At 39.8% G+C, this 15416-nt stretch overlaps 1 protein-coding gene across 2 annotated transcripts in view; it reads left to right on the top strand.

Moving 5' to 3' along the window:
• The first annotated feature begins 4472 nt into the window (after nucleotides 1-4472).
• Nucleotides 4473-15416, top strand: part of RBMS2 (RNA binding motif single stranded interacting protein 2) — a 43592-nt gene continuing 32648 nt past the window's right edge. For both annotated transcript variants that reach the window (XM_053455680.1, XM_053455683.1), the window contains exon 1: nucleotides 4473-4596. In XM_053455680.1, the coding sequence (XP_053311655.1) occupies nucleotides 4531-4596 (66 nt within the window). In that variant the 5' untranslated portion in view covers nucleotides 4473-4530. The remainder of the gene's footprint in view (nucleotides 4597-15416) is intronic.

Below are 15416 nucleotides of genomic sequence, written 5' to 3' on the forward strand. Positions count from 1 at the left end.
TCAATGATTTCCTCCATAGCATGGTGTACGCAGTGCTGCGAGTCCTTCTAAGTAAACTGCCAACACATAGTGTTATATTTCTGTACCCAGCAGTACGGACAGTGACCTCGGGCAGCTGTCTGATGCTCTGGTTAAGACCTGTTACAACACTCAATGTACTTTACATCACCACTTCCAGTGCTAACATTCCATTGACAGTTTCCCTTATTGCCAATGATGCAACCCTCATTACCACTCCATAAGCTTTCTGTCTCTGTGTCACTATTGACTGCAACCTCTCATTCCTTGCCCCTCACATTCAATCTCTAAACTGATGTGCATATCTTAAAAAAAAACATTTTATTTGCCCCTTCCAAGATTCAACTAAATCTCTTATTCATGTACAGTACCTCTCACATTTTTGTAAATATTTTATTATATCTTTTCATGTGATAACACTGAAGAAATGACTCTGCTACAATGTAAAGTAGTGAGTGTACAGTCTATATAACAGTGTACATTTGCAGTCCCCTCAAAATAACTCAACACACAGCCATTGATGTCTAAACCTTGGCAACAAAAGTGAGTACACCCCTAAGTAGAAATGTCCAAATTGGGCCAAATTAGCCATTTCACCTCCCCAGTTTCATGTGACTTGTTAGTGTTACAAGGACTCAGGTGTGAATGGGGAGCAGGTGTGTTGAATTTGGTGTTATCGCTCTCACACTCTCTCATTCTGATCACTGGAAGTTCAACATGGCAGCTCATGGCAACTCTCTGAGGATCTGAAAAAAAGAACTGCTGCTCTACGAAAGATGGCCTAGGCTATAAGAAGATTGCCAAGACCCTGAAACCGAGCTGCAGCACGATGAGCAAGACCATACAGCGGTTCCGCAGGACAGGTTCCACTCAGAACAGGCCTCGCCATGGTCGACCAAAGAAGTTGAGTGCACATGCTCAGCGTCATATCCAGAGGTTGTCTTTGGGAAATAGACGTATGAGTGCTGCCAGCATTGCTGCAGAGTTTGAAAGGGTGGGGGGCTAGCCTGTCAGTGCTCAGACCTTACGCCACACACTGCATCAAATTGGTCTGCATGGCTGTCGCCCCAGAAGGAAGCCTCTTCTAAAGATGATGCACAAGAAAGCCGTTTTGCTGAAGACAAGCAGGCTAAGGACATGGATTACTGGAATCATGTCCTGTGGTTTGATGAGACCAAGAAAAACGTATTTGGTTCAGATGGTGTCAAGGGTGTGTGGCGGCAATCAGACGAGGAGTACAAAGACAAGGGTGTCTTGCCTATAGTCAAGCATGGTGGTGGGAGTGTCATGGTCTGGGCCTGCATGAGTACTGTCGGCACTGGGGAGCTACAGTTCATTGAGGGAACCATGAATGCCAACATGTACTGTGACATACTGAAGCACAGCATGATCCCCTCCCTTCCGCGACTGGGTATTCCAACATGATTATGACCCCAAACACACCTCCAAGACGACCACTGCCTTGCTAAAGAAGCTAAGGGTAAAGGTGATTGACTGGCCAAGCATGTCTCCAGACCTAAACCCTATTGAGCATCTGTGGGGCATCCTCAAATGGAAAGTGGGGAGCGCAAGGTCTCTAACATCCCTCAAGATTGTAAGCTCCCTCAAGATTGTAAGCTTGCGAGCAGGGCTCTCTCCACCTAATGTATCGGTTTGTCTTAGACTGTCAATTCTTGTCTTGTCATACCCCTTGAATTTATGTATTGTATTATGCGATGCGTAAACTGTTGGCGCTATATAAATAAAAGATAATAATAAGAATCCACCAGCTCCGTTATGTCGTCATGGAGGAGTGGAAGAGGACTCCAGTGGCAACCTGTGAATCTCTGGTGAACTCCATGCCCAAGAGGGTTGAGGCAGTGCTGGAAAATAATGGTAGCCACACAAAATATTGACACTTTGGGCCCAATTTGGACATTTCCACTTAGGGGTGTACTCGCTTTTGTTGCCAAGGCATGGACCTTAATGGCTGTGTGTCGAGTTATATTTGAGGACAGCAAATTTACACTGTTATACAGGCTGTACACTCACTACTTTACATTGTAGCAGAGTGTAATTTCTTCAGTGTTGTCACATGAAAAGATATTAAAAAAAAATTACAAAAATGTGAGGGGTGTATTCACCTTTGTTAGATACTGTACTTGTCATCTAAAATCAAGAGTACTACATGTGAAGTCCATCATGAACCGTCAGGCTCTTCACTCTCAATATAAAATCCTTACTCTCCCCTACACGGCTCTTCTTAGGAATTCCAATACCCACACCTCCTCACTTATTTCCATGTGTATCTGCTTGGGCCCTCAGTTCATCTGATAATCTTGGCCGGTCCTCTGCTCTGATTTTGTTTTACCTCTCAGGCGTGTATAATACTTCTCAGGTGCTGTCCCTGTCCTTTGGAAAGTCCTACCCTGTCTAATCAGACTCTTCCCTAGTCTCCAGTCCTTCAAAAATCACTTCTCTCTCACCATAGATTCTTACTTTTTAGTCAGTCTATACATGTGCCCTGGGATATATTTGTGTGGCTTAAACGGTTCCACTTGTGTAGTATACCCTCACCTCCTTCTTCATTGTAATCTCGTGTAAGCAGGTCCTTCCTACACTTTTGTTTCTATAAATCCAATGTACTACTCTTTATGTCCTGTTTGCCTATTTATAGTGCTGCAGTATATGATGCAATATATTTATCTGTTTATCAATAAATAAAAATAATACATTGCACACCAGCATGCAGAAGATTTAGAACACGCTAATTTCTGAACAGGTAAGATTTAAATATAAATATCAACTAATCAGAGAAATACTGGACAATTCTACCATTAAAATAAAAATGTATAAATACATTTTTTCTTAATCGATTGCTGTTCTCTCTGTTTCCTTGCTGTGATACTGTAAATCATGCATGCATTATGTTATTTGAACTGTATAAAGAATGCACGGAGTTGTGTTGAAAGTATAAAGATACATATGAAAAAAATGGGAGCATTGTCTGTTTTGATGAATGAACCAATGTCCTCCTGTCTGTACCTGCCTAGAGTCTGCTCAGTGTCGGTAACTATCATCCTGCTTCCCACAGCTGCAGTGCTAAGAGCTGCTTTCAGAAACAATCCGCTATGCTTTTTGGCTGTAACAAAAACATTCTTCACTATGGTGTTAATTTGAGGAATTTGAGCTATACATACAGTCAGGTCCATAAATACTTGGATCACCACAATGGATTTGAAATGAAGAAACCAAGATGTGATTGAAGTGCAGCCTTTGGGTTTTGAGTTGAGGGTATTTACTTCCAAATTGGGTGAATTGCAGCTCTTATTATATGTAGTCAACTCCTTTTCACGAGAAAGTAATTGGACAATTGACTGAGAGGTTGTTTCATGGCCAGGTGTGCGCTGTTTCTGCTTTATTTCATTAACAATTAAGCAGTTAACCGGTCTGGAGTTGATTCCAAATGTGGAATTTGCATTTGGAAGCTTTTTCTTTGAACTCTCCATACGAGGTCCAAAGAGCTGTCAATGAAAGTGAAGTAGGTCATCATTAGGCTGGCAAAAAAAACAAACACATCAGAGAGATTGGGGAAACGTTAGGGGTGGCTAAATCAACAATCTGGTACATTCTGAAAAAAGAACGCACTGACGAGCCCATCCACACCAGCCACAAAGCCTGGACCCTGTTAGATAAATGTAGAGGGTGATCGCAGAATTGGAGAGACTGGGCATGTTGTAGAACAGATGGAGGCATAGCGGAGAAAGAGTGGGTCGAGTAAGAGAGAAACTGCATAATGGTGGATAATTTAGCAGAGAGTGAAAAAGAAAGAAAAAATGTTTTTAGGCACACAATTAATTTAATTACATGCACATACACTAATAATGATAATATTTTAGAATCACCAGGAAACCTCACCCATTATACATCCTATCAACGGGACTCGTAAACCAATAGGTGCCCAAACCAGATAGTTTATCTGTCGTTATTCTGGCAATACCTCTTAATAGAAGTTAACTATTTGGAAGAGTAATTTTGATGGTAGCTTACCTTCCACTGATTGGCTGCTCCGCACCGGTTAGATGAATGCATATGAAAGTGTTTACAAAGTACTTTAATGTGCATTTATTGTTCTGGGACACCAGATAAACCTTAGCGGATCTGTCATTTCTACTACAAAAGCCTATCCGTGCCTTTACGTCAAACCACTAGCATTCCATTATGGGACTCTTTAGCTAAATGTTTGATATTATACCCATCCTGTCATGTCTTTTTTCTATTATGAAAAAAAAGACTTCCACACACACCAAAAATATATCAATATATTATTATTATTCTGTAAAATATATTTATAATTATATTATTATTATTATTATTTCCCAGCGTATGCAGAACCAAAAACGTCCACACACCAACAATAATAGTAGACGGCACTAGGACCCCGAAGACACCTCCTGTAGTTTGTGTGACGTCAGAGGGCTGGACAGATCTGCCAGTCTCCTGTGTCCCATCTCCCTGTACCTTAAAGGAAAAATGCTGCTGTCTGTCCCTCCAAGGGCAGGAATCTCGTCTTTCAGCTACACCAGGAGCCATAAGAAGGTAACCCAGCTCGCCATATCCGCCCCGGATATACCCAGATGTTATATACCCAGACACATACACACAGCAGCAGGCCTCCACGCATGATCAGCCCGTGGGTCAGTGTACCCTTGTCCGTGGAGCTGCTGTGTAGCGGAGCTTCTTGTGACAGCGTGTACTCTCTGTGTGCATTGTGTGTGCGCGTATGTACCTACATACGTGCATTTGCGTGTTATGTGTCGCTCGCCAGGAAGTTAAGGCAACTGCGTATAGGAGATATGCGCTATGTACGATTCTAAAGGGCAATGCTATTCAGTTGACTGTTATGTAACGTACATTGTGTTGGCAGCTATGGAAATAATCAGATTAGAGACGCTGCATACGTTGTGTGACTTGTTGTGTGTGCGTGTCTGCTGTGTGCGTGTTGCTAGACGGTCTGGTAGTAACATTGAGAGACACAGAGGAAGGGCATTGAGAGAGGCGCACCCAGAGGCAGGCAGACAGGGAAGAGACAGTGTGGCAGAGCAAGGACAGGAGGCAGCCAACAAAGCCCAATGAATCAAGAGACCGAGCAAGGCTGCTGTGAAATAGCAACTTTTATCCTGAGGAAGGAATAGAGAGATGAAGAAGTGGGTTGTTTGCAGTCACTTGGGATTTGAAATGATGGATCCAATGAGACCTGTACATAGGAACAGAGAGGGCCACATAGGTAACAAAGAGATAGATACTGGGTCCAAGGACTGGACACAGGCAGACTCTGGGTGTAGGGAGGTGCTGCTGGCTGGGGACCCTCAACATGGCAGGATGCCTGGCTGGGGGTGGGAAGGGGTAGATCTGCACATCTGGCCAAATCTTGTGGCTGCTACTATATCTTAAAAGTCATACTGAGGATTTTAAGGAGAGGGTCACCTGTTGACATCTATACATGCGTCACCATTCGCACTACCAAATAACTTCCCTACATTTCTAAGAAAAAAGGAAATGAGGTTTATTGTAATTTAGAAGTACTTATTTTTCATTGTGAATGTTTATGTCCTATAATCCATTGTGAGTTATAAACATTATTTCTGAATGTCTGTATTACGCTATATTGGAAAGGCGGCTAATTATGAGCTTATACTCGTCGGCAATAATTAAAAAAAAAAAAAAACATTTTGCAGATCCACCTAGAAATGGTTATGTGCTTATATGAGAAATTTTAATTAGAATGCTATTTGAGAAAAAAGTGGTTTTTTTTTAAAGAAATTTGTTTTAGAAGCTGTATTCGGGGGTCACGAGGCAGGACTGTTAATTCTGACTGTGGCAAATAGGCATGTAACACATTGCGAATCAATGAGTCTTCACCCACCTGGCACTCATAGGCATACATTCCTAATTACGGGGTCATTGGGCATTGCACAAATTTGTGAAATTGAGCCAAAGATTGTGAAATAATTTATGAGATGGATGCAGAGTGCCGCAGTTTGCTTACTATTTGTCTCTTTGTGGAGGAACATGCATGGATGGCATTTTTTTTGGGGGGGGTACGCTTTGCACAGTATATGTAAGTTACTAATGGTGGTTACAATGAAGCTTTACAGCGATAAAAGGAATGGCACACAATGTATGTTAAGCCCAGCACCCTAAAAAGTTATGTTATACTTGCACACAATGTATTGTTATCTTTCAGTCATTTCCCGATTCTGGTACTTACCAAGACACACAGTAGTTAAACTATATTAATGAATTGAAACACATGATATAGATTTTAAATGACTCTTAGTAGGCCTTTTTTTCTTTGATCTTGAGCATTTGTGGAATGTATTAAGATTAAGGAATGTATTAAAAGTAGCGTTTACCAGAAGATGCTCATGTGGGTAAAGAGCTGTAAAGAGCAGCGGTCAGCTCCATATTGCATTCCAAATGGATTGGCCATTTGGTAAGGTAGGCTGTAGCTGAGGAAAGGTCAACTTTCAAGCCACCGACTTAGTAACACATTGTGAAGGACCATGGTTAAATCCTTGAAGAAATCTTAGTGAGATAACTATGCATTATGCAGGGGCATCTCTTTATGGAGAAACTCACCAGAAGCATTCAAGTAGGCGAGATAAGACATTTTTCCCTGTATTCAACTTTCTTTTTATGGCATAAACTTATGAGGTGATTTGTGGCTCAGTGATAAACAGCTTTTATAAATGTATATCTCTGATGGTAAAGTGATACCCTATTTAAGTTGTGGAGTACATTTTTTCAGTCCATTTTATTTATTGATTTTCAAATATGCCAATGTAATCAAGACACATGATAGTAATAATAATTGAAATAATACAAAATGAATCCAGTGTTTACATGCATCAAGATAAACATAGAAAAACCTGTGTACAGCCATTGTTCTTCTATTAAATGAGCAGGCATCTCTTAGACCTGTCTTCTTTTTCTTTGACTTGTGTTGTCACCTAATCAGATTGTGGGGGGTATGGTCCCCATTCCTTGGACAGTTCTGTATTAGGGTTCTGGGGCCGTTGAGAGCCAACATACCTATGGTGTCCAGACTGTATAAAGTGCCTCAGGTGTCTTATTTCAAGTTATAATCTACAAAAATACAGTTTAAGCTGTTAATAGAAGAGTTACTTAACTATACCAAAACTATGAAAATTGGCTCAGCCTCCCACAGGGAAAAAACATTAGGCCTAAATCATATAATAGAAAATCTAAATTTACCAAAAATAGACAATAATACACATGTTCCTAGACAATACTAAGAAATATGACCCCATGGCATGACAAAATATCCATAAAATTATTATTTGTGTTGGAGCATACAAAACGGATTCATTTATATCTGCCCAGAATCTGTTAATGGTGCTGCTTTACAGAAAACATTTTTAAAAAGGCAATCTACAACATACAACTGAAATGGAATATTAATGGAAGATTAAATAAAAAATAAAAAAACTCAAAAATGCCAGCTGGCTCTTATGATTAATAACACTCACGCTGAAATAATTCAGTAACATTTAGTGGCTCATTCGGCTGCTGTTTGGAATATTTGATACGTTTTCAATATAATGATTTCTAAATAAAGTAATGTTGAATGCCACAAAAAAAATCACTGTGGTCAATGTATTAATCTTCCCCAAATGATTTTAGTTTCTATTCTTCTACATGACTTGAAAAGGGTTGCTTGACCTCAAAACTTCCTGTTTCTTAAGCTGAATTCTTGCTGGAGGTTTATCCGTATGGCAAACAGGGGGTTCTCTTTGTATTGTTTTGTTTTGTTTTTTTTTTACTTTCCAGTATCCAAAGTTCATTGCATCTCTTCTCTGATTGCTGAATTGTTATACCAGTCGATACCATGAAAAAAATGTCAGTGTCCCATGTAATAATAAAGAATAGGAATAACCAGTGCCATACTAGTGCCACTAGACATGGCATGGCATACAGACGGGAATGTACTTGCCACTAGAAACACCTTATCTCGAGCACAACCTTTGATGTACCGAGTCGAAAACAATGGTTTAATGTCATGATTTATTTAAATAAATAAGATTGATTTACTAAAAAAGAAAAAGGGAAAGACAAGTAAATGGCAACTATCCACTGTGATACAGTAAAAGGTTAATTATTCACTGCATAGTTAGGATCAGACTGAATTACTTCCTTTGAACAATTTCAGTGAACCCCAAATTAAAATAACAAAATGATAGGATTTTTTTTTCTAAAAATGAGGCATTCATGGGATGTAGACTTAACCTAGTGCAAACCTAAAGGGGTCTATTCACCGAACGAGTGATTTTAACCTTATGAAGGGCTGTATAATAGTATAATACATTTAAATGGGCGAGGATACTTTCAAGAAACATCACTGCTTTAACTGTACATTGTATAGCGCCAGCAAACTCTTACTGCAGCAGAAGTTCACTGGGGTTGGGTCTCCATAATGTATGGTGAAGTCAAGGAGCTGAAAGGCTATCCCTTTAGTGAATAGACCACCGAGAGATAATATAATTTATAACAATATCTATATATTATTGGAATATCATAAAATCACATAATATTCGAACAATAAAATAAAAAATATACGGATAAACCATTCATTTCATGCCAGATGGTTGCCACACACACATTGGGGGCTATTCACTAAAGAATCAGTTTGCAGTTTAGAATTTCAGGTCCTTGTTTCCACTTTGTGTTATCAAAGACCTGCTTAGCCCTTCAGAAATAGCTTACTGGGATTTGTCCCCAATATGTTGGCATTCAATTTATGGTGTTAAAACATGTCAACTGACCACAAAATCCTATCCACAGCCCAAGAATTTGATACATAGTTTCACTTTGAGCTACCAAGTTCCCTAGAAAATACAAAGGACAAAGTGAGCCTAAGGCATTTCAACACAATGGCTGCACGCAATACTTATACTGGAATTCAAAGCATACATGTGAACCATGATCCTTGTACATTGTTATAATTAGACTTGTGCATTTTCATTCGAATTTTAATGAAATATGTGTCTAAAAACAAGGAGGGACTCCCAATAAAACAAATCGAAGCGGAGAAATCAGAATTTTTGATTGCATTTTGTTGTTTTTGTTGCTTTCACACTCTTACACACTCTCTCACACTCTCTGTCAATGTCTCACTTCCCCTGGAACTTGCTTCTTCTATTGCCTCTTCTTGTTCTTCTGTCTTCTGCTTCTCCCTAGTATCAGCTCTATTAATGCCTCCCAGAGATCTTCTGCAAAAGGATGGAGCCTCCGCGCACACCCTATACCTGTGTGGTACGCTGTGGCTCCGCCTTTTTTGTGGAAAAGCTCCAAAATGCCTGAATATTGTGGTCGGAGAAGCGTTTCTGCACATCTCTTTCTCTGCCCTATTGCAGAAGTGCCTCTGGAGGCCTGGTTAACAGAGCGGATACCGGGGAGAAACAAACTATAAGAGAAGGCAGAAGAAAAAGAAGAGGCAAACGAAGAAACAGCTTCGGAAAAGGAGACAAGGACACAGAAGCAGTACGGCGGAGAAGATGGAAGACATTGAGAGAAAGCGTGAGGGAGAGTGAATGAGAGCATGGGAGAGTGAGAAAGCATAAGTGAGGGTGAGTGAAACAAATTTCAGATGGAAAAGCCCTTTGAATTTCATCTGAACTGAAAGGGCAAGTGACAAAATTTGTTGCTTTAAAATGAATGGACCAAAAACTAGTTATAGATCAGTTTACGCCAACACTGATATTAATTGTGAAAGCATAACATGAGGCATGGTGTGCCACCCAATAAAACACTTCAACAGTAATGGTTTTATCTGATCATTAGCTGATGAAAAAATGGCTATGCACCTATTTTAATATAATTTACCCTACAAGTCTGTGCCTGCCTGATGAATAATACAATAATACAATGGCAGACAGGAACACAACTTCTCCTTGGACCTTGCAAGAGGGATAACCAGTGACAATGATGAAGGTTTAACCCTCGCAACTTTGGTTCCCATCATATTATCATTTAGCAGTTGTTTTCTTTATATTAAAACAACAGCGTTTTTATGATGCCAGCATTATGCCTGAAGCGTACTGAACCTACCAGGAGGGTTCCTTCTCAAGACCCATTCACATACTGCTAGCATTTCCCCACCCAAAACTCACTGCCGGAAATGGGAGACCATGAGCCTCTTAATTAGGGATTTGTGTTGAACCATCAGAGATACTCTGATATGTGAACACTTTAGAGGGATGCTTTTCTAGGGGCTCACCAATAGGTGATGCCGATTTTAAAGTTTACATTCAAGAAGGAGTAGGACTTGGAGGATCGGCTCTTCGGTCCTGTGCTTACCGCACCAAGGTCTACTTTACCCTAATTCTGCTAGTCCCTGATTATTCTGGGAAGGCTGACACTACAATGTGAATTTTGAAACAAATGCTCATTTTTTGAAGACCTGGTATAGCCACCAGCATCTTCTGAAGTTGGGTAATACCCCTGAACTGCGGGTAAAGCTTGTCCACGCAGAGAGAGACATCTAGAGCCATGCTAAAGGCGCTAATTGAGGATGAGCTGTTGATAACTGTTCTGGGCCAACAAGCTGTGCGGTCTTGCCTGAAACCATGGGGTGTTGTTCCTTTGGGCGGAGCTCCATGGCTTGGCTTAGCAGGTGCCGGCATGTGAGGTGTAAGAGTGTCATTCAGAGCTGTAGTGTGAGATGCCAGGATGTAGGGTGGGAGGGCCTTATCCAGAATCGCAGTATGAGATACTGGCATACGAGGCAGGAGATCCTTATCCAGAGCAGCAGATTGGTATGATGGTGTGCAAGACAGGAGATCCTTATCCAGAGCAGCAGTTTGAAGCAGCTGGATGTGAGGTAGGAGAGACTCATCAAAAGCTGCAGTTTGAGATGCCAGGGTGCAAGGAAAGAGCCTCATCCAGATCAGCAATATCATATACAAAGATGTGAGGCAAAAGACTTTTCCAGAGCTGCACTTTGAGAGCCTGGGGTGCAAGGTGGGCGAGCCTCATCCACAGCAAAATTGTATAAAGCAATAGTTTATTTATCATAATTACACTCTCTGCTTTGAACTGTACACACAGCTAGGTTTTATTTTATGACTTTGTTTCTTCAGATGCTTAAATATTGGTCAATGACTCAGTTTGCAAATTTGAATGTATAGGGCATCTCCTGTGAGTTATTCCTGATTTCTGTCATTAGGTTTTTTCCCTAAATTGCTGGGTTCTGCATACTTAAAAAGTACCGCTTTCCCAGATAATGCATTTTAGTTTATTATACTTAATAAACCTGTGTAATATTTACAGTTAAAAAAGATCATTTGTATGTAATTAAAAAAGCAGGAAACGCTTTTCTCTGGATTTGAATAGTTATTTTCCTGCAATACAATCAGATGGTGATAACAAGAATCATGCACAGAACTTTTATTTAAGATTGTACTTCTTAAGTATACCTCCTCTACATGGACAGACCCATTTTGGGACCCAAATGGTTCTGCCCCTCTTTCCATTTATGTAACTAGATTGTTTATTTTTGCAATAGGGTAGGTCATTTATAAGGTAGCTATAGATAGGTCATGAAGTCATCAAAAAGAAATGACCCACTTTGGCCTTTTGAAATGCGCACAAACTTCTTAAGAAAGGATGCTTGCTTTACGAGTATCAGAATATAAATAAGCAGTAAGTTGGAGGTCATTATGACCCTCTCCTCCCCTCCTCAAAATTGCATTTTATTTTATTTTACTACCATTAGCTTTCATAATTTCAAGACTTTTACTCATTCTAATCAGTAACAGACATTTCAAGTCCCATACCCTAGATGGTTATACACATTCTGTCAGAGAGTGTTTTACAATGCTCTCTTCACACAACAGACACTCTAAAATCAGTCTCGGGATAGGAAGAGACAGTGGGTGGATATTTGTTTTCTGTTTCAGGCCCTGATCCAACTACATTGTACTATCATTTTACAAGGATAGACAGAAACCCTGGAGTGGAGTCTCCATATATTAACAAACATGCCTTATGATATTAATAAATATTTTCATATACGTGAAAGTAGCTATACCACATTGGGGGGTGAATTTTCTATTTTTTTCAAGTACTATGATAGTATCTAATAGGAAAAAAATAAGGTTTATCCAATACACAGAAACAGAAAACTTTGTAATAGTGCACACACCTTGTGCTAAAACAGTGATTTGCATTTTGGTGAAGTAACATGACATGAAGCATTTCAGGTCCTCACTTTCCTATGCATTATGAAGGGCCCATCCCAGTTATATTCTCCTTCAAGAAGCCTGTGCTGGTCCTGCATATTGCTTTGTTAAGGTGATTAGTTGTGTTTTGAGAGTCATCTGAACAATTATGCTGTTGTCTGTCACAAACTAAGGTGTATTGTTCTTAAATATATTGTTGATGTGGACATCACCTTATCAGCACTACATTCAGTTATTGACTCCAGTGTTCCCTTAGAGATACCTCTGATTATTATTGTTTTTAGTGAGATCTCAAAGGTGGATCTTGAGGGTTTTTTTCAAGGACCATAGGCAGAGGAAAGATGAATAAACCAGGGAAGTGCTTTCCAGAGGATGGGCCATTGAGAATTCTCCTAAGCGTGCATGAGAACTTGAAATCAGAAAGGACAGACAAAGATCATCAAATGATGAGAACAGTTAGGAGTATATTAGGAGATGAGTGAGGAATTGTAAGTAGGGGAACCACTTAACCCCTGAAGGTGAGGGTGAATGAAAGGTCAGAGTCAAGGCTTACACCAAGGGAGCAGGCATGTGGGGACGCGGTGATGATTGCACCATTGACATTTAGGAAAACTGTTGAAGCAATGTTAGGGAAGATAAGTAGTTCGGGTTTTGGAAAGGTAGAGTTTTAGGAATCGTGTAGACATCCAGTTAGAAAAAATGACAAAGCACAGGGAGGGAATGAGTTCAGGAGAGGATAGGTCACTGGTGTAACTACTGGGGCCCATGCCTCTAAGGGCGACCCCTTCTTCCTGTCTCCTCTTACTGGTTCAAAATTGTTTAGAAAGGGCCCTTCCGACCTGGACCGCACTGATTTTGGAACCAGCACGAGGAGGTCACATAAATCCGGGTCACGTTATGTCACATGACCCCACAGAGAAAAAAGTCCTGAAATTAAGTCAGCAATCGAAAATGAGTGGATTAAAATCTAAATACAAAATTTGTCCACATTTTTTTTGGTCCATTCGCACGAGTGTAATAGGTAGATCTCCAAACTGCAACTGGCCCCAACGTGATGCCTTCATTAATTTCATAGGCACACTTCAGCTATCATGTGCACTTAAATGCAAATTATAGCTGAGTGGTCCTTTAAAGTTTTGTGGTGTCCCCTTGCAAATACATCAAAGGATTCTGCTAAATTTCCAATACGTATTTGCTCCTTTCGCCACCTCTCCGCTGTTTGCAATGCAAGAGATGTGTTCGGCCAACATGTGATATACTTACCACTAGTCAGCTTCAGTGCTGGCTCTTTGTTTAGAGGGCAGAATCTAAACAAAGACCTACCTATACAGATGCATAGATAGGGACCCCACAGATTTCAATGGGAGCTTTTTTCATGCCACCAACAGGCTGCTTTAGCCAATAAGTTCAAAACGTCAGACCATGGAGGGTGCATTCTATTGCCCTAGAGCTGCAGCTTCTGCCTAAGTAATTTACTTTTTTTGCAAATCAAATAAATGTATATGAAAATATGAAAGTACTTACAAAGTACTTTTAGGTACATTCATTGTTTAGGAGGCTGGAGTGAGCTTTTTAAAAGAGATGAGGGTATTTAGCACTGGGTATACCGTAGAAACCGTATTGAGTAATCATATCTGATCGGGAACAGTTAGACGTTCTGCTTCCAGAGCCTATAGCCCTCTCTGTGTCCCTTGATCAGCACTAGAGCCTGCGTGTCAGACGATGCTATCTCTGTGTAAGTGGAAGACACCTCTGGCGACAGGAATATGGCAGGAAGTGGTTCAGAGAAGTAGAGAGATGTTCTTTTTATTCAGCCCCTCCCAAAAACCTTTCCTGAAACATCCGTGTGTGCAAAATTAAAGCTGCATTGCAGGGTTGTAGCAATGAAGCAGAATTTGCCTTCTTTTTATGACAGCGCTCTGATTTTTCACACATCCCTCCACTAGTGTGAACTACATTTCAAAACTAGAGTGCATAAATTCAATTTTAAAAGTGCAGCAAACCCATTTCACACACACATTTATGTGTACACCTACTAATATAGTGTTTTTTTTTTACATTTGAAGTGTTGTGCTGCTATATTATCTAACTATATATATATAATTTTATAAAGTGCATTGGTGGCACTTTTCAGTATCAAAATCCAGAAGGCATTTTACATACGCCATATTAAATCATGGACAGCTAATTAAAAAGCCCCATTTGTTAAATAAAAACCCGGGAATGTATTATGGATTACAGGATACATTAATTATTCATTATTCACCCATTTGCTTTTTTGAAATGGATTGCATTATGTTAGTTCAATAAGAAGGCACCTAGGGCCAGATCAATGATCCTTTCAGGGAGCACAGGGTAGGTTGTTGACCATGGATGCAGTTAAAACGGTTAACAAAATGTGTTTTGCCGTCCTTAATCACCAAGGGGTTCTATGGCTGTCGCGTCCTTAGCCTAGGGCTGGCCCTTTTAAATATTGAACTGTTTGTAGAAGAAGATTTATAAGTTACCATATTTAAAAATTTTGTTCTATTGTACGAAATATATCTATATATTTATTGAAAGCCTACGCAGGGTTAACATGTCCTTGTCATGAAAAATGGCATGCTTGCGCATGCAATTTTTGTCTTACAAATGTATAGGTGTATTGTGTTCTTTGTGCAAAGTTTGTAGATTGTACACGTGTGCATTGTGTGCAGCCAATAAAGGAAACGTAAAGAAAAGAACTGCAAAGACTTGGTAAGACCGTGTTGTGCTACCTAAAGCCGTCTTAATCAGTCACACATTTGTAGAAAATAAGCCAACCTAAAGAAAAAGATTTAAAATGGACGTTGTTAATATGATGCTACAATAAAACATTATTATTATTACAAGAAAAAAATAATTTTTTAATAATATTATTGGTAAATTCCGGATATTAACCCCTTAAGGACAATGGGCGGTGCCAAACCCCATTGAAAACAATGCATTTTGAGCCCGTACATGTATGGGCTTTGTCATTAAGGGGTTACATATTTCTTTGTTTTGTGAGCATTATTAAATGAACCAAAGATGTTAAAAGGCAATAGATCATAATTAAATGGCAATTAAAAGAAAAGCGGAAAAAGACTTGCCATAAAAATACATAGACATAGAAGAATATGTTACCTACGTTTAAAG

The sequence above is a fragment of the Spea bombifrons genome, chromosome 2 (assembly GCF_027358695.1).
Source record: "Spea bombifrons isolate aSpeBom1 chromosome 2, aSpeBom1.2.pri, whole genome shotgun sequence".
Lineage (NCBI taxonomy): Eukaryota > Metazoa > Chordata > Amphibia > Anura > Pelobatidae > Spea > Spea bombifrons.